This window comes from Heptranchias perlo, chromosome 28 (genome assembly GCF_035084215.1).
Source record: "Heptranchias perlo isolate sHepPer1 chromosome 28, sHepPer1.hap1, whole genome shotgun sequence".
NCBI lineage: Eukaryota > Metazoa > Chordata > Chondrichthyes > Hexanchiformes > Hexanchidae > Heptranchias > Heptranchias perlo.
This window is the reverse complement of record NC_090352.1, coordinates 40,710,802-40,731,264: the sequence shown is the minus strand read 5'-3', so window position 1 is coordinate 40,731,264 and position 20,463 is coordinate 40,710,802. Positions and strand designations below refer to the sequence as shown.

General features: G+C 51.9%; 1 protein-coding gene across 1 annotated transcript in view; it reads left to right on the top strand.

Moving 5' to 3' along the window:
• The window catches only part of zswim7 (zinc finger, SWIM-type containing 7), a 68,376-nt gene that overhangs the window by 6,051 nt on the left and 41,862 nt on the right, over positions 1 to 20,463 (top strand). The window contains exon 2 of the mRNA XM_068008587.1: positions 14,466 to 14,566. Within this exon, the coding sequence (XP_067864688.1) occupies positions 14,482 to 14,566 (85 nt within the window). The 5' untranslated portion in view covers positions 14,466 to 14,481. The remainder of the gene's footprint in view (positions 1 to 14,465; positions 14,567 to 20,463) is intronic.

The window sequence follows — 20,463 nt, the reverse complement described above, 5'->3', positions numbered from 1 at the left end:
TGTCTGTCCCTCTCTCTCTGTCTGTCTGTCCCTCTCTCTCTGTCTGTCTGTCCCTCTCTCTCTGTCTGTCTGTCCCTCTCTCTCTGTCTGTCTGTCCCTCTCTCTCTGTCTGTCTGTCCCTCTCTCTCTGTCTGTCTGTCCCTCTCTCTCTGTCTGTCTGTCCCTCTCTCTCTGTCTGTCTGTCCCTCTCTCTCTGTCTGTCTGTCCCTCTCTCTCTGTCTGTCTGTCCCTCTCTCTCTGTCTGTCTGTCCCTCTCTCTCTGTCTGTCTGTCCCTCTCTCTCTGTCTGTCTGTCCCTCTCTCTCTGTCTGTCTGTCCCTCTCTGTCTGTCTGTCTGTCCCTCTCTGTCTGTCTGTCTGTCCCTCTCTGTCTGTCTGTCTGTCCCTCTCTGTCTGTCCCTCTCTGTCTGTCCCTCTCTGTCTGTCCCTCTCTGTCTGTCCCTCTCTGTCTGTCTGTCCCTCTCTGTCTGTCTGTCTGTCTGTCTGTCCCTCTCTGTCTGTCTGTCTGTCTGTCTGTCATTGACACTTTATGTTTGGATATCATTACCTTTGGCCATTTTAAGGTGCTAGGATTTTCTCAGCAGCTCTGGAAATCAGTACGGATTTTTAATCCTGATCGCTATCCCATGACCTCTTCTGGAAAGTGGATGTGAGTTGACAGGATCAAACTCTGGACTTGAGCCTCGATTTTAGGTCACTGCGGGAACCAAGCAGAGGGGAAACCGAGAGGCCATTCGCAGGGTGAGCCCTGTGAGATTTTAGTCCCCAGGCCTGATCTACATGAACCCCATCAGTCTCCCACCCAAACCCAGCGGGGAGCGGCAGCCAGCTGGTGAGTGGGAGGAGAGGTTCGGGGGGCAATGGACCCGAAGTAAACGTTCCTCGGGAGTCAGATAAGTGGTTAGGAGGGGGTCGGGGGCATTGTGCCCAGAGGACGGGGTTCCTCAGGAGCACTCCTGGCTCCCACAAGGAAACAAAAAATAGTTGAAATGAGCAGCTCTCTGGGCTGTCCTGCCCCAAGTCAGTTCGCCCCTCAGTTGTCTGGTCGGGAAACGAGGACGATTTCCCCACCTGAGCCTCGGGTTAACACTGCAATCAGGCCCCAATGACATCTGCCTATTTATAGAAGGACCCCACTGCCTCCAGGTGAATTTCCACTCCACTGCTCAAGAGTTAAAATTGCAGCCCGTGGGAAGGTGGAAGATCGGAGGGGTCAGTGGCTGCAGCCATTTTAACAGCCGAGCTGCCTCGTTCTTACCGGTCCAGCAGAGTTAAATTCGGCCCTTAAATGTCTAGAAGTTCGTGGGGTGCAAGTCAACAGTGAGTATAATAGGAATTGAGAGCATCCACTCACGGTTAATGCAATGGGCGTGTGGAGAGCAGTGACCATGTGTAATGGGGGGGGGAGCAGTGACCATGTGTAATGGGGGGGGGGAGCAGTGACCATGTGTAATGGGGGGGGGAGCAGTGACCATGTGTAATGGGGGGGGGAGCAGTGACCATGTGTAATGGGGGGGGAGCAGTGACCATGTGTAATGGGGGGGGGTAGGGAGCAGTGACCATGTGTAATGGGGGGGGGTAGGGAGCAGTGACCATGTGTAATGGGGGGGGGGTAGGGAGCAGTGACCATGTGTAATGGGGGGGGGTAGGGAGCAGTGACCATGTGTAATGGGGGGGGGTAGGGAGCAGTGACCATGTGTAATGGGGGGGGGAGCTGTGACCATGTGTAATGGGGGGGGCTGTGACCATGTGTAATGGGGGGGGGGGAGCTGTGACCATGTGTAATGGGGGGGGGGAGAGCAGTGACCATGTGTAATGGGGGGGGGGGAGCTGTGACCATGTGTAATGGGGGGGGAGCTGTGACCATGTGTAATGGGGGGGGGGGGTAGGGAGCAGTGACCATGTGTAATGGGGGGGGGAGCTGTGACCATGTGTAATGGGGGGGGAGCTGTGACCATGTGTAATGGGGGGGGGAGCTGTGACCATGTGTAATGGGGGGGGGAGCTGTGACCATGTGTAATGGGGGGGGGGAGGTGTGACCATGTGTAATGGGGGGGGGAAGCTGTGACCATGTGTAATGGGGGGTAGGGAGCAGTGACCATGTGTAATGGGGGGGGGAGAGCTGTGACCATGTGTAATGGAGGGGGAGCTGTGACCATGTGTAATGGGGGGGGGGAGCTGTGACCATGTGTAATGGGGGGGTCGGGAGCTGTGACCATGTGTAATGGGGGGGGGGGGAGCTGTGACCATGTGTAATGGGGGGGGGAGCTGTGACCATGTGTAATGGGGGGGGGGGAGCTGTGACCATGTGTAATGGGGGGGGAGCTGTGACCATGTGTAATGGGGGGGGGAGCTGTGACCATGTGTAATGGGGGGGGGAGCTGTGACCATGTGTAATGGGGGGGGGAGCTGTGACCATGTGTAATGGGGGGTAGGGAGCTGTGACCATGTGTAATGGGGGGGGGTAGGGAGCTCTGACCATGTGTAATGGGGGGGGGGGGTAGGGAGCAGTGACCATGTGTAATGGGGGGGGGGGGTAGGGAGCAGTGACCATGTGTAATGGGGGGGGGGTAGGGAGCAGTGACCATGTGTAATGGGGGGGGGGGGTAGGGAGCAGTGACCATGTGTAATGGGGGGGGGTAGGGAGCAGTGACCATGTGTAATGGGGGGGGGAGCTGTGACCATGTGTAATGGGGGGGGGAAGCTGTGACCATGTGTAATGGGGGGGGGGAGCTGTGACCATGTGTAATGGGGGGGGAGCTGTGACCATGTGTAATGGGGGGGGGGGAGAGCTGTGACCATGTGTAATGGGGGGGGGGGGAGAGCTGTGACCATGTGTAATGGGGGGGGGGAGCAGTGACCATGTGTAATGGGGGGGGGGGGGAGAGCTGTGACCATGTGTAATGGGGGGGGGAGCAGTGACCATGTGTAATGGGGGGGGGGTAGGGAGCTGTGACCATGTGTAATGGGGGGGGGGGAGCTGTGACCATGTGTAATGGGGGCGGGGGGGAGCTGTGACCATGTGTAATGGGGGGGGGAGCAGTGACCATGTGTAATGGGGGGGGAGCAGTGACCATGTGTAATGGGGGGGGGGTAGGGAGCAGTGACCATGTGTAATGGGGGGGGTAGGGAGCAGTGACCATGTGTAATGGGGGGGGTAGGGAGCAGTGACCATGTGTAATGGGGGGGGGGAGCTGTGACCATGTGTAATGGGGGGGGGCTGTGACCATGTGTAATGGGGGGGGGGGAGCTGTGACCATGTGTAATGGGGGGGGGGAGAGCAGTGACCATGTGTAATGGGGGGGGGGGAGCTGTGACCATGTGTAATGGGGGGGGGAGCTGTGACCATGTGTAATGGGGGGGGGGGGTAGGGAGCAGTGACCATGTGTAATGGGGGGGGGAAGCTGTGACCATGTGTAATGGGGGGGGGGAAGCTGTGACCATGTGTAATGGGGGGGGAGCTGTGACCATGTGTAATGGGGGGGGGGGAGGTGTGACCATGTGTAATGGGGGGGGGAAGCTGTGACCATGTGTAATGGGGGGGTAGGGAGCAGTGACCATGTGTAATGGGGGGGGGAGAGCTGTGACCATGTGTAATGGAGGGGGAGCTGTGACCATGTGTAATGGGGGGGGGGTCGGGAGCTGTGACCATGTGTAATGGGGGGGGGGAGCTGTGACCATGTGTAATGGGGGGGGGGAGCTGTGACCATGTGTAATGGGGGGGGGGGGAGCTGTGACCATGTGTAATGGGGGGGGGAGCTGTGACCATGTGTAATGGGGGGGGGAGCTGTGACCATGTGTAATGGGGGGGGGAGCTGTGACCATGTGTAATGGGGGGGGGAGCTGTGACCATGTGTAATGGGGGGTAGGGAGCTGTGACCATGTGTAATGGGGGGGGGTAGGGAGCTCTGACCATGTGTAATGGGGGGGGGGGGGTAGGGAGCAGTGACCATGTGTAATGGGGGGGGGGGGTAGGGAGCAGTGACCATGTGTAATGGGGGGGGGGTAGGGAGCAGTGACCATGTGTAATGGGGGGGGGGTAGGGAGCAGTGACCATGTGTAATGGGGGGGGGGGGTAGGGAGCAGTGACCATGTGTAATGGGGGGGGGGGGTAGGGAGCAGTGACCATGTGTAATGGGGGGGGGAGCTGTGACCATGTGTAATGGGGGGGGGGAAGCTGTGACCATGTGTAATGGGGGGGGGGGAGCTGTGACCATGTGTAATGGGGGGGGGAGCTGTGACCATGTGTAATGGGGGGGGGGGGGGAGAGCTGTGACCATGTGTAATGGGGGGGGGGGGAGAGCTGTGACCATGTGTAATGGGGGGGGGGAGCAGTGACCATGTGTAATGGGGGGGGGGGGAGAGCTGTGACCATGTGTAATGGGGGGGGGGTAGGGAGCTGTGACCATGTGTAATGGGGGGGGGGGGAGAGCTGTGACCATGTGTAATGGGGGGGGGGGGGAGAGCTGTGACCATGTGTAATGGGGGGGGGGGAGCAGTGACCATGTGTAATGGGGGGGGGGGAGAGCTGTGACCATGTGTAATGGGGGGGGGGAGCAGTGACCATGTGTAATGGGGGGGGGGTAGGGAGCTGTGACCATGTGTAATGGGGGGGTATGGAGCAGTGACCATGTGTAATGGGGGGGGGGGAGCTGTGACCATGTGTAATGGGGGCGGGGGGGAGCTGTGACCATGTGTAATGGGGGGGGGAGCAGTGACCATGTGTAATGGGGGGGGAAGCTGTGACCATGTGTACTGGGGGGGGTATTGAGCTGTGACCATGTGCAATGGGGGGGGGGGGAGCTGTGACCATGTGTAATGGGGGGGGGGGGAGCTGTGACCATGTGTAATGGGGGGGGGGAAGCAGTGACCATGTGTAATGGGGGGGGGGAGGGAGCAGTGACCATGTGTAATGGGGGGGGGAAGCTGTGACCATGTGTAATGCGGGGGGGGGCAGTGACCATGTGTAATGGGGGGGGGGGAGCAGTGACCATGTGTAATGGGGGGGGGGAGCAGTGACCATGTGTAATGGGGGGGGGGGGGTAGGGAGCAGTGACCATGTGTAATGGGGGGGGGGGGTAGGGAGCAGTGACCATGTGTAATGGGGGGGAGAGCTGTGACCATGTGTAATGGGGGGGGGGAGCAGTGACCATGTGTAATGGGGGGGGGGGGGAGCTGTGACCATGTGTAATGGGGGGGGGGAGCAGTGACCATGTGTAATGGGGGGGGGGGGAGCAGTGACCATGTGTAATGGGGGGGGGGGAGCAGTGACCATGTGTAATGGGGGGGGGGAGCTGTGACCATGTGTAATGGGGGGGGGGGAGCTGTGACCATGTGTAATGGGGGGGGGAGCAGTGACCATGTGTAATGGGGGGGGGGAGCAGTGACCATGTGTAATGGGGGGGGGGGGAGCTGTGACCATGTGTAATGGGGGGGGGGGGGAGCAGTGACCATGTGTAATGTGGGGGGGGTAGGGAGCAGTGACCATGTGTAATGTGGGGGGGGTAGGGAGCAGTGACCATGTGTAATGGGGGGGGTAGGGAGCAGTGACCATGTGTAATGGGGGGGGGAGCAGTGACCATGTGTAATGGGGGGGGGGGAGAGCTGTGACCATGTGTAATGGGGGGGGGGGAGCTGTGACCATGTGTAATGGGGGGGGGGGTAGGGAGCAGTGACCATGTGTAATGGGGGGGGTGGTAGGGAGCAGTGACCATGTGTAATGGGGGGGGGGAGCAGTGACCATGTGTAATGGGGGGGGGGTAGGGAGCAGTGACCATGTGTAATGGGGGGGGGAGCTGTGACCATGTGTAATGGGGGGGGGTATTGAGCTGTGACCATGTGTAATGGGGGGGGGGGAGCTGTGACCATGTGTAATGGGGGGGGGGGTAGGGAGCAGTGAGCATGTGTAATGGGGGGGGGGGAAGCAGTGACCATGTGTAATGCGGGGGGGGGGCAGTGACCATGTGTAATGGGGGGGGGGGTAGGGAGCAGTGACCATGTGTAATGGGGGGGGGTAGGGAGCAGTGACCATGTGTAATGGGGGGGGGGGTAGGGAGCAGTGACCATGTGTAATGGGGGGGGGGTAGGGAGCAGTGACCATGTGTAATGGGGGGGGAAGCAGTGACCATGTGTAATGGGGGGGGGTCTAGGGAGCAGTGACCATGTGTAATGGGGGGGGGTAGGGAGCAGTGACCATGTGTAATGGGGGGTGGGGGGTAGGGAGCAGTGACCATGTGTAATGGGGGGGGGGGGGTAGGGAGCAGTGACCATGTGTAATGGGGGGGGGTAGGGAGCAGTGACCATGTGTAATGGGGGGGGGTAGGGAGCAGTGACCACGTGTAATGGGGGGGGGGGGTAGGGAGCAGTGACCATGTGTAATTGGGGGGGGGGGTAGGGAGCAGTGACCATGTGTAATGGGGGGTAGGGAGCAGTGACCATGTGTAATGGGGGGGGGTAGGGAGCAGTGACCATGTGTAATGGGGGGGGGGGTAGGGAGCAGTGACCATGTGTAATGGGGGGGGGGGGGTAGGGAGCTGTGACCATGTGTAATGGGGGGGGGTAGGGAGCAGTGACCATGTGTAATGGGGGGGGGTAGGGAGCAGTGACCATGTGTAATGGGGGGGGGGAGCTGTGACCATGTGTAATGGGGGGGGTAGGGAGCAGTGACCATGTGTAATGGGGGGGGGGAGCGTTGATTCAGAAGGGAGAGAAGCAGAGCTGGAAATGGAAGACAAAAAAATTAGTGAGCGAGTTTGGAAGGCAGAGGAAACAAAGGTTAGAAAATAGACAACAAAAGAGTTTGGCCGTGCTCAGTGGTATTTACCTCAATGCAAGGAGTACAGTGAATAAGGGAGGTGATCTAAGGGCACAGATAGACACGTGGAAATACGATATCTCAGCTATTACAGAAACATGGCTTAAAAAGGAGCAGGAATGGCAGCTCAACGTTCCTGGTTACAGGGTTTTCTGACGAGATAGAGAGGGGGATAAAAAAGCAGGGGGTGTCACTGTATTGGTTTAAAAAACAGTTACAGCTGTGAGAAGGGATGATATGTTAGAAGGATCATCAAATGGGTCGAACCGAAGAATAAAAAAGAGGCAGTCACACTGCGGGGAGTGTACTTTGGACCCCCAGTCAGAAGAAGGTAGAAGAGCAAATATGTCGGCAAATTTCTGAGAAGTGCAAAAACAATAGGACAGTAATTGTAGGGGATTTCAACTACCCTAATATTTACTGGGATACAATCAGTGTAAAAGGTATAGAGGGCACAGAATTCTTAAATTGCATTCAGGAGATCTTTTTTAGCGAGTACGTAGCAAGCCCATCAAGAGGGCAGGGTTCTGTTCTGGATTTAGTTTTGGGGAATGAAGCTGATGGAAGGAGTATCAGTGGGAGAGCATTTTGGTGGTAGTGATCATAATACAGTTATGATGTGGAGATGCCGGTGATGGACTGGGGTTGACAATTGTAAACAATTTTACAACACCAAGTTATAGTCCAGCAATTTTATTTTAAATTCACAAGCTTTCGGAGATTTTCTCCTTCCTCAGGCAAATGTTTCAAGATCTCCTTGAAGCCTACGCATTTATACATATTGAACAATACATGGTGTTTACAGACTGCCCCTGCAACTGCCCGTTGCCAAGGCAATCACCGTGTTCAGACAGAGAGGTGTTACCTGCAGAACCCCCGAATACACATTCAACAAAAAAACAAACAGGGAAAAAAAACAGAGAAAAAAAAACAGAGAGAGGCAGAAACATCCGGAAGGCAGAGAGAGCCAGCAAATGACCCATTATATTAAAAACAGATAACATTTGTTCGCTGGTGGGGTAACGTGTAGCGTGACATGAACCCAAGATCCCGGTTGAGGCCGTCCTCATGGGTGCGGAACTTGGCTATCAATTTCTGCTCGACGATTTTGCGTTGTCGTGTGTCTCGAAGGCCGCCTTGGAGTACGCTTACCCGAAGGTCGGTGGATGAATGTCCATGACTGCTGAAGTGTTCCCCGACTGGGAGGGAACCCTCCTGTTTGGCGATTGTTGCGCGGTGTCCGTTCATCCGTTGTCGCAGCGTCTGCATGGTCTCGCCAATGTACCATGCTCTGGGGCATCCTTTCCTGCAACGTATGAGGTAGACAACGTTGGCTGAGTCACAGGAGTATGAACCATGCACCTGGTGGGTGGTGTCATCTCGTGTGATGGTGGTATCTGTGTCGATGATCTGGCATGTCTTGCAGAGGTTACCGTGGCAGGGTTGTGTGGCGTCGTGGACGCTGTTCTCTTGAAAGCTAGGTAGTTTGCTGCGAACGATGGTCTGTTTGAGGTTGGGTGGCTGTTTAAAGGCGAGTAGTGGAGGTGTGGGGATGGCCATAGCGAGGTGTTTGTCCTCATTGATGACATGTTGAAGGCTGCGGAGAACATGGCGTAGTTTCTCCGCTCCGGGGAAGTACTGGACGACAAAGGGTACTCTGTTGGTTGCGTCCCGTGTTAGTCTCCTGAGGAGGTCTATGCGATTTTTTGCTGTGGCCCGTCGGAACTGTCGATCGATGAGTCGAGCGTCATATCCCGTTCTTACTAGGGCGTCTTTCAGCGTCTGTAGGTGTCCATCGCGTTCCTCCTCGTCTGAGCAGACCCTGTGTATTCGCAGGGCCTGTCCATAGGGGATGGCCTCTTTGACGTGGTTAGGGTGGAAGCTGGAAAAGTGGAGCATCGTGAGGTTGTCCGTGGGCTTGCGGTAGAGTGAGGTGCTGAGGTGCCCGTCTTTGATGGAGATTCGTGTGTCCAAGAAAGAAACTGATTCTGAGGAGTAGTCCATGGTGAGCTTGATGGTGGGATGGAACTTGTTGATGTTATCGTGTAGTCTCTTTAGTGATTCCTTGCCGTGGGTCCATAGAAAGAAAATGTCGTCGATGTATCTGGTGTATAGTGTTGGTTGGAGGTCTTGTGCAGTGAAGAAGTCCTGCTCGAACTTGTGCATGAAAATGTTGGCGTATTGGGGTGCGAATTTGGTCCCCATGGCTGTTCCGTGTGTTTGGGTAAAGAACTGGTTATCGAAGGTGAAGACATTGTGATCCAGGATGAAGCGGATGAGTTGTAGGATGGCTTCCGGAGATTGGCTGTTGTTGGTGTTGAGTATTGATGCTGTCGCAGCGATGCCGTCATCGTGGGGGATACTGGTGTAGAGTGCCGAGACGTCCATCGTGGTGAGAAGTGTTCCTGGTTCAACTGGTCCGTGGGTACTGAGTTTTTGTAGGAAGTCTGTAGTGTCACGACAGAAGCTGGGGGTTCCCTGTACGATGGGTTTCAGGATGCCCTCGATGTATCCAGAGAGGTTCTCACACAGGGTTCCGTTGCCTGATACGATGGGACGTCCGGGTGTGTTGGCTTTGTGTATCTTTGGGAGGCAGTAGAAGTCTCCCACGCGGGGATTACGTGGGATGAGAATGCGTAGGATGCTTTGAAGGTCTGGATCGAAGGTCTTGATCAGTTTGTTGAGCTGGTGGGTGTGTTCTTTGGTCGGATCTGCGGGTAACCGTCTGTAGTGTTCCTGGTTGTCCAGTTGTCGGTATGCTTCTTTGCAATAGTCTGTTCTGTTCTGTATGACTATGGCTCCTCCTTTGTCCGCTGGTTTGTTCTACTGCCTCCCAAAGATACACAAAGCCAACACACCCGGACGTCCCATCGTATCAGGCAACGGAACCCTGTGTGAGAACCTCTCTGGATACATCGAGGGCATCCTGAAACCCATCGTACAGGGAACCCCCAGCTTCTGTCGTGACACTACAGACTTCCTACAAAAACTCAGTACCCACGGACCAGTTGAACCAGGAACACTTCTCACCACGATGGACGTCTCGGCACTCTACACCAGTATCCCCCACGATGACGGCATCGCTGCGACAGCATCAATACTCAACACCAACAACAGCCAATCTCCGGAAGCCATCCTACAACTCATCCGCTTCATCCTGGATCACAATGTCTTCACCTTCGATAACCAGCTCTTTACCCAAACACACGGAACAGCCATGGGGACCAAATTCGCACCCCAATACGCCAACATTTTCATGCACAAGTTCGAGCAGGACTTCTTCACTGCACAAGACCTCCAACCAACACTATACACCAGATACATCGACGACATTTTCTTTCTATGGACCCACGGCAAGGAATCACTAAAGAGACTACACGATAACATCAACAAGTTCCATCCCACCATCAAGCTCACCATGGACTACTCCTCAGAATCAGTTTCTTTCTTGGACACACGAATCTCCATCAAAGACGGGCACCTCAGCACCTCACTCTACCGCAAGCCCACGGACAACCTCACGATGCTCCACTTTTCCAGCTTCCACCCTAACCACGTCAAAGAGGCCATCCCCTATGGACAGGCCCTGCGAATACACAGGGTCTGCTCAGACGAGGAGGAACGCGATGGACACCTACAGACGCTGAAAGACGCCCTAGTAAGAACGGGATATGACGCTCGACTCATCGATCGACAGTTCCGACGGGCCACAGCAAAAAATCGCATAGACCTCCTCAGGAGACTAACACGGGACGCAACCAACAGAGTACCCTTTGTCGTCCAGTACTTCCCCGGAGCGGAGAAACTACGCCATGTTCTCCGCAGCCTTCAACATGTCATCAATGAGGACAAACACCTCGCTATGGCCATCCCCACACCTCCACTACTCGCCTTTAAACAGCCACCCAACCTCAAACAGACCATCGTTCGCAGCAAACTACCTAGCTTTCAAGAGAACAGCGTCCACGACGCCACACAACCCTGCCACGGTAACCTCTGCAAGACATGCCAGATCATCGACACAGATACCACCATCACACGAGATGACACCACCCACCAGGTGCATGGTTCATACTCCTGTGACTCAGCCAACGTTGTCTACCTCATACGTTGCAGGAAAGGATGCCCCAGAGCATGGTACATTGGCGAGACCATGCAGACGCTGCGACAACGGATGAACGGACACCGCGCAACAATCGCCAAACAGGAGGGTTCCCTCCCAGTCGGGGAACACTTCAGCAGTCATGGACATTCATCCACCGACCTTCGGGTAAGCGTACTCCAAGGCGGCCTTCGAGACACACGACAACGCAAAATCGTCGAGCAGAAATTGATAGCCAAGTTCCGCACCCATGAGGACGGCCTCAACCGGGATCTTGGGTTCATGTCACGCTACACGTTACCCCACCAGCGAACAAATGTTATCTGTTTTTAATATAATGGGTCATTTGCTGGCTCTCTCTGCCTTCCGGATGTTTCTGCCTCTCTCTGTTTTTTTTTCTCTGTTTTTTTTCCCTGTTTGTTTTTTTGTTGAATGTGTATTCGGGGGTTCTGCAGGTAACACCTCTCTGTCTGAACACGGTGATTGCCTTGGCAACGGGCAGTTGCAGGGGCAGTCTGTAAACACCATGTATTGTTCAATATGTATAAATGCGTAGGCTTCAAGGAGATCTTGAAACATTTGCCTGAGGAAGGAGAAAATCTCCGAAAGCTTGTGAATTTAAAATAAAATTGCTGGACTATAACTTGGTGTTGTAAAATTGTTTACAATAATACAGTTAGATTTAGCATAGTTATGGAAAAGGACAGAGAACAGGAGTAAAAATTCTCATTTGGGGAAAGGCCAATTTTACTTGCTGAGAAGTGATTTAGCAAAAGCGGACTGGAAACAGCTACTTGAAGGTAAATCAGTGTCAGAGCAGTGGGGGCGATTCAAGGGGTTCAGAGTAAACATCTTCCCACAAAGGAAAAGGGTGGGACTGCCAAATCTAGAGCCCCCTGGATGACCAGGAGCACAAAAGGGAAGATTATGTCAGATACCGAGAGCTCAATACTGCAGAAAGCCTAGGGGAGTATAGAAAGTGCAGGGGTGAAATTAAAAAGGAAATTAGGAAAGCAAAGAGGGCATGAAAAAATATGCCAAATAAAATTAAGGAAAACCCAAAAATGTTTTATAAATACGTGAAGAGCAAGAGGATAACTAAGGAAAGAGTAGGGCCTGTTAGATACCAAAAAGGTAAACTATGTGTGGAGGCGGAAGATGTGGGTATGGTTCTCAATGAATACTTTGCGATTGTCTTCGCAAAAGAGAGATTATAGTTGAGGAGGAGTGTGAAATATTGAATGGGATAAACATAGTGAGCGAGGAAGTATTAAGGGGTTTAGATCTTTGAAAGTAGATAAATCGCCAGGCCCGGATGAAATGTATCTCAAGCTGTTAAAAGAACCAAGAGAGGAAATAGAATCTTAGAAATGTTACACACGGAAGGAGGCCTTTCGGCCCATCGAGTCCGTGCCGGCTCTATGCGAGAGCAATCCAGCTAATCCCACTCCCCTGCCCTATCCCCATAGCCCTGCAGAGGAGGATCCAGAGTGGAGGCTCAGTCCATCATTTTCCAATCCTCTCTGCCTACAGGTGTGGTGCCGGAGGATTGGAGGACTGTTAACATTGTACCGTTGTTTAAAAAGGGAGAGAGGGATAGACCGAGTAATTATAGGCCAGACAAGGACAGTCAACATGGATTTGTTAAGGGAAGTGTCTCACTAATTTGATTGAATTTTTTGATGCGGTGACAAGGAAGGTCGATGGGGGTAATGCATTTGATGTAGTCTACATGGATTTTAGAAAGGCTTTTGACAAGGTCCCATATGGCAAACTGGTCAGGTGGGCAGAAAAGTGGCAAATGGAATTCAATCCGGAGAAGTGTGAGGTAATGCATTTGGGGAGAGCAAACAAGGCAAGGGAATACACAATAAATGGGGGGATACTGAGAGGTGCAGAGGAAGTGGGGGACCTTTGAATGCATGTCAACAAATCCCTGAAGGTAGCGGGACAGGTAGATAAGGTGGTTAAGAAGGCTTATGGGATACTTTCCTTTATTAGCTGGGGTTGTTTTCTTTGGAACAAAGGAGGCTGAGGGGAGATTTAATTGAGGTGTATAAAATTATGAGGGGCCCAGATAGAGTGGATAAGAAGGACCTATTTCCCTTAGCAGAGGGGTCAGTGACCAGGGGGCATAGATTTAAAGTAAATGGTAGAGGGATTAGAGGGGAGCTGAGGAGATTTTTTTTCACCCAGAGAGTGGTGGGGCTCAGGAACTCACTGCCTGAGAGGGTGGTGGAGGCAGAAACCCTCAACTCATTTAAAAAGTACTTGGATGTGCACCTGAAGAGCCGTGACCTGCAGGGGTACGGACCAAGTGCTGGGAAGTGGGATTAAACTGGATAGCTCTTTTTCAGCCGGCACGGACACGATGGGCTGAATGGCCTCCTTCTGTGCTATTATTCTAAGGAGCAGTGACCATGTGTAATGTGGGGGTACGGAGCAGTGACCATGTGTAATGTGGGGGTACGGAGCAGTGACCATGTGTAATGTGGGGGTACGGAGCAGTGAGCGGGTATAATGTGGGGGTACGGAGCAGTGAGCGGGTATAATGTGGGGGTACGGAGCAGTGAGCGGGTATAATGTGGGGGTACACAGCAGTGAACGGGTATAATGTGGGGGTACGGAGCAGTGAGCGGGTATAATGTGGGGTTACGGAGCAGTGAGCGGGTATAATGTGGGGGTACGGAGCAGTGAGCGGGTATAATGTGGGGTTACGGAGCAGTGAGCGGGTATAATGTGGGGGTACGGAGCAGTGAGCGGGTATAATGTGGGGGTACGGAGCAGTGAGCGGGTATAATGTGGGGGTACGGAGCAGTGAGCGGGTATAATGTGGGGGTACGGAGCAGTGAGCGGGTATAATGTGGGGGTACGGAGCAGTGAGCGGGTATAATGTGGGGTTACGGAGCAGTGAGCGGGTATAATGTGGGGGTACGGAGCAGTGAGCGGGTATAATGTGGGGGTACGGAGCAGTGAGTGGGTATAATGTGGGGGTACGGAGCAGTGAGCGGGTATAATGTGGGGGTACGGAGCAGTGAGCGGGTATAATGTGGGGGTACGGAGCAGTGAGCGGGTATAATGTGGGGGTACGGAGCAGTGAGCGGGTATAATGTGGGGGTACGGAGCAGTGAGCGGGTATAATGTGGGGGTACAGAGCAGTGAGCGGGTATAATGTGGGGGTACAGAGCAGTGAGCGGGTATAATGTGGGGGTACAGAGCAGTGAGCGGGTATAATGTGGGGGTACGGAGCAGTGAGCGGGTATAATGTGGGGGTACGGAGCAGTGAGCGGGTATAATGTGGGGGTACGGAGCAGTGAGCGGGTATAATGTGGGGGTACGGAGCAGTGAGCGGGTATAATGTGGGGGTACGGAGCAGTGAGCGGGTATAATGTGGGGGTACAGAGCAGCTGAACCACGTCAACTTCTACAAGTTTGCTGAAACTTTTTAACAAAGATAAAAAAAATTGTTATCAAACTGTTCTTTACTCAACATGTTCACTTACTGTATTTTATTCTAAAAATATTTGATCAATATATTTACTGATCATCAGAGACTGGAGGATTGTGATGGCCTCTCTATCTTGCACCTTGTCCGTGGTGGCGGGAGAGCTTTTGCAGAAGGTGAAGCAAGTTTACCAGGAATTGTCACAGTGTAAGTAATTGGAATATGGGCTCATTCACTGGAGAATATGTGGGAAAGGGGCATATGTGGGAAAGCATAAAGGGTTTTGGTCGCTATGTCTTATGTTTGCTAGAATGATTCCAGGGATGAGGGGCTTTAGTTACGTGAATAGACTGGAGAAGCTGGGGTTTGTTCTCCTTGGAACAGAGAAGGTTGAGAGGAGATTTGATCGAGGTATTCAAAATCATGAAAGGTCTAAACAGAGTAAATAGAGAGAAATTGTTCCCATTGGCGGAAGGGTCAAGAACTACTGGACGTAGATTTAAGGTGATTGGCAAAAGAACCAAAGGCGACATGAGGATAAACTTTTTTACACAGCGAGTGGTTAGGATCTGGAATGCACTGCCCGAGGGGGTGGTGGAGGCAGATTCAATCATGGCCTTCAAAAGGGAACTGGATAAGTACTTGAAAGGAAAAAATCTGCAGGGCTACAGGGAAAGGGCAGGGGAGTGGGACCAGCTCCTGCATAGAGCCGGCATGGACTCGATGGGCCGAATGGCCTCCTTCCGTGCTGTAACCTTTCTATGATCTTCTACGTTGCTTAGGGCAGCATAACCCTGATGTCCCCACCTGGGTACTAGGAACTCAGGAACAGGAGGAGGCCATTTAGCCCCTCGAGCCTATTCCGCCATTCAATTAAGATCATGGCTGATCTGTGACCAACTCCATATACCCGCCTTAGCCCCATATCCCTTAATACCTTTGGTTAACAAAATTTTAAATCTGAGATTAATAGAGTTAACAATTGAGCTAGCATCAACTGCCATTTGTGGAAGACAGTTCCAAACTTTTACCACCCTTTGCGTGTAGAAGTTTTTCCTAACTTCACTCCTGAAAGTCCTGGCTCTAACTTTAACATAAGAACATAAGTCATAGGAGCAGGAGGAGGCCATACGGCCCCTCGAGCCTGCTCCGCCATTCAGTAAGATCATGGCTGATCTTCGACCTCAATTCCACTTTCCTGCCCAATCCCCATATCCCTTGATTCCCCTAGAGTCCAAAAATCTATCAAACTCAATCTTGAATGTGCTCAGTGACTGAGCATCCACAGCCCTTTGGGGTAGAGAATTCCAAAGATTCGCAACCTTCTGAGCAAAGAAATTCCTCCTCATCTCAGTCTTGAATGGCCGACCTCTTATCCTGAGACTATGCTCCCAAGTTCTAGACCCTCCAGCCAGGGAAAACACCTCTCAGCATCTACCCTGTCAAGCCCCCTCAGAATCTTATATGTTTCAATAAGATCACCTCTCATTCCTCTAAACTCCAGAGAATATAGGCCCATTCTACTCAATCTCTCCGCGTAGGACAATCTTCTCATCCCAGGAATCAATCTAGTGAACCTTCGTTGCACCGCCTCTAAGGCAAGTACATCCTTCCTTAGATAAGGAGACGAAAACAGTACACAGTACTCCAGGCGAGGTCTCACCAAAACCCTTCCTTTCTCTTGTATTCCAACCCCCTTGCAATAAAGGCCAACATGCCTTTTGCCTTCCTAATTGCTTACTGTACCTGCATGCTAATTTTGTGTTTCTTGTACAAGGACACCCAAGTCTCCCTCAACACCAACATTTAATAGTTTCTCACCATTTAAAAAATATTCTGTTTTTCTATTCTTCCTACCAAAGTGAATAACCTCACATTTCCCCACATTATACTCCATCTGCCATCTTCTTGCCCACTCACTTAACCTGTCTATATCCCTTTGCAGACTCTGTGTCCTCCTCACAGCTTACTTTCCCCCACCTAGCTTTGTATCATCTGCAAACTTTGACACATTATACTCAGTCCCTTCATCTAAGTTATTAATACAGATTGTAAATAGCTGAGGCCCAAGCACTGATCCTTGCAGCACCCCACTAGTTACAGCCTGTCAACCTGAAAATGACCCGTTTATCCCTACTCTCTTTTCTGTCCATTAACCAATCCTCAATCCATGCTAATATATTACCCCCAACCCCATGAGCCCTTATCTTGCATAACTTGTGTAACATCCTTTATGTGGCACCTTATCAAACGCCTTTTGAAAATCCAAATATACTGCATCCACTGGTTCCCCTTTATCTACCCTGCTAGTTACATTCTCAAAAAACTCTAATAAACACTATTTCCCTTTCATAAAATCATGTTGACTCTGCCTAGTCATATTATGATTTTCTAAATGCCCTGTTACCACTTCCTCAATAATGGATTCCAGCATTTTCCCAACGACTGATGTCAGACGAACTGGCCTGTAATTCCCTGTTTTCTCTCTCTCCTTTCTTGAATAGCAGGGTTACATTTGCTACCTTCCAATTTGCTGGGACCGTTCTAGAATCTAGGGAATTCTGGAAGATCACAACCAATGCATCCACTATCTCTGCAGCCTCCTCTTTTCGAACCCTAGGCTGTAGGCCATCAGGTCCAGGGGATTTGTCGGCTTTTAGTCCCATTAGTTTCTCCAGTACTTTTTCTCTACTGATATTAATTACTTTAAATTCCTCACTCTCATTAGTCCCTTGGTTCTCCACTATCTTTGGTATGCTTTTTGTGTCTTCTACTGTGAAGACAGATACAAAATATTTGTATCTGTCATTTCCTTACTCCCCATTATAATTTCTCCTGTCTCAGCCTCTAAGGGACTAACATTTACTTTTGCTACTCTCTTCCTTTTCACATAGTTGTAGAAGCTCTTACAATCTATTTTTATATTTCTTGCTAGTTTACTCTCATATTCTCTTTTCTCCCTCCTTATCAATTTTTTGTTCATCCTTTGCTGGTTTCTAAAACTCTCCCAATCCTCAGACTTACTACCATTCTTGGCAACATTATAAGCTTCTTGTAATCTAATGGTATCCCCCACGATTATTGCATTACCTTTGTTACAAGCTCCTATTATTTCTTGATTAATACTCTGTACAACGGTGCAATTTCTAGGCTATGTCCCCTATTCCTAGACTCCCCAACCAGCCGAAATAGTTTCTCTCTATCTACCCTATAAGTTCCCCATAATATCTTGAAAGCTTTGATCAAATCACCCCTTAATCTTCTACATTCCAGAGAATACAACCCTAGTTTGTGTAATCTCTCCTTGTAATTTAACCCTTGAGTCCAGGTATCATTCTAGTAAATCTACGCTGCACTCCCTCGAAGGCCAGTATATCCTTCCTAAGGTGCGGTGCCCAGAACTGAATACAGTGCTCCAGATGTGATCTAACCAGGGCTTTGTATAGCTGTAGCATAACTTCTACCCCCTTGTATTCTAGTCCTCTAGATACAAAGGCCAGCATTCCATTAGCCTTTTTGATTATTTGCTGTACATGTCCATGACATGTTAATGATCTCTGTACCTGGACCCCTAAGTCTCTTTGGACCTCCACTGTTTCGAGCTTTTCACCATTTAGAAAGTACTCTAATCTATCCTTTTGCTGACCTCACACTTGCCTACATTGAAATCCATTTGCCACAGTTTTGCCGATTCACTTAATCTATTAATATCTCTGTAATTTTATGCTTCCATCTACACTGCTTACAATGCTGCCTATCTTTGTGTCATTGGCAAACCTGGATATGTGGCTCTCTATCAGCTTTAGCTAACAGTCTCTTATGGGGGACTTTATCGAATGCCTTCTGGAAGTCCATATAAACAACATCCATAGACATTCCCCTGTCCACTACTTTAGTTACCTCTTTGAAAAATTTGATCAGGTTTGTCAGGCATGACCTACCCTTTACAAATGCATGCTGTCTCTCTCTGATCAGCTGAAAATTTTCACTGTGTTAACATAAGAATATAAGAATTAGGAGCAGAAGTAGGCCATTCGGCCCCTTGAGCCTGCTCCGCCATTCAGTCAGATCATGGCTGATCTTCAATCTCAACTCCACTTTCCCGCCCGATCCCCATATCCCTTGATTTCCCCTAGAGTCCAAAAATCTATCGATCTCAGTCTTGAATATACTCAACGACTGAGCATCCACAGCCCTCTGGGGTAGAGAATTCCAAAGATTCACAACCCTCTGAGAGAAGAAATTCCTCCTCATCTCAGTCTTAAATGGCCGACCTCTTATCCTGAGACTATGTCCCCTAGTTCTAGACTCTCCAGCCAGGGGAAACAGCCTCTCAGCATCTACCCTGTCAAGCCCCCTCAGAATCTTATGTTTCAATGAGATCACCTCTCATTCTTCTAAACTCCAGAGAGTATAGGCCCATTCTACTCAACCTCTCTTCATAAGATAACCCTCTCATCCCAGGAATTAATCCAGTGAACCTTTGTTGTACAGCCTCTAAGGCAAGTATATCTTTCCTTGGATAAGGAGACCAAAACTGTACACAGTACTCCAGGTGAGGACTCACTAAAGCCCTGTACAACTGTAATAAGTCACTCTATCCTTAATTATAGACTCTAATAAATTCCTGACCTCAGATGTTAGGCTTCTAGTCTATATATTCCCTGGTTTCCCCCTCTCACCTTTCTTAAATAGCAGAGTGATATTTGCATTTTTCCCACCTAAAGGAACGGTTCCTGAATCGAGAGGACTTTGGAAGATTATAGTTGGGGCTTCTACAATGTTCTCACCGACTTCCTTTAAAACCCTGGGATAGAAACCACCTGGTCCTGGGGATTTGTCACTCTTTAGTGCAGTTATTCTCTTCATCACTGTTAATTTGCTTATGTTAATTATGGTGAGTCCCCGTCACTGATTCAAAATTAGTTTCCTTGGCGTATCCGGCATGCTCTCCTCTTTCCCTCCTGTAAATACTGAAGCAAAGTAATTATTTAGCATGTCCGCCATGTCCTTATTTTGATTTACAATATCGCCATTATCAGGGGGCGAAGGGGGAGTCTAATTGTGGGGGGGGGGGGATGAAGGGGGTCTAATTGTGGGGGGGGATGAAGGGGGTCTAATTGTGGGGGGGGGGATGAAGGGGGTCTAATTGTGGGGGGGGACGAAGGGGGTCTAATTGTGGGGGGGGTGAAGGGGGAGTTTAATTGGGGGTTTGAAGGGGGTCAGATTGTGGAGGGAGGTGGTGGGGTCTGATTGTGAAGGGGGGGGGGTCCGATTGTGAAGGGGGGGGGGTCTGATTGTGAAGGGGGGGGTCCGATTGTGAAGGGGGGGGGGTCCGATTGTGAAGGGGGGGGGTCCGATTGTGAAGGGGGGGGGGGTCCGATTGTGAAGGGGGGGGGGGTCCGATTGTGAAGGGGGGGGGGGTCCGATTGTGAAGGGGGGGGGGTCCGATTGTGAAGGGGGGGGGGTCCGACTGTGAAGGGGGGGGGGTCCGACTGTGAAGGGGGGGGGGTCCGACTGTGAAGGGGGGGGGGGTCCGACTGTGAAGGGGGGGGGGGTCCGATTGTGAAGGGGGGGGGGTCCGATTGTGAAGGGGGGGGGGTCCGATTGTGAAGGGGGGGGGGGGTCCGATTGTGAAGGGGGGGGGGGTCCGATTGTGAAGGGGGGGGGGGTCCGATTGTGAAGGGGGGGGGGGTCCGATTGTGAAGGGGGGGGTCCGATTGTGAGGGGGGGGGGTCCGATTGTGAAGGGGGGGGGGTCCGATTGTGAAGGGGGGGGGGTCCGATTGTGAAGGGGGGGGGGTCCGATTGTGAAGGGGGGGGGGTCCGATTGTGAAGGGGGGGGGGTCCGATTGTGAAGGGGGGGGGGTCCGATTGTGAAGGGGGGGGGGTCCGATTGTGAAGGGGGGGGGTCCGATTGTGAAGGGGGGGGGGTCCGATTGTGAAGGGGGGGGGGTCCGATTGTGAAGGGGGGGGGGTCCGATTGTGAAGGGGGGGGGGGGTCCGATTGTGAAGGGGGGGGGGGGTCCGATTGTGAAGGGGGGGGGGGTCCGATTGTGAAGGGGGGGGGGGTCCGATTGTGAAGGGGGGGGGGGTCCGATTGTG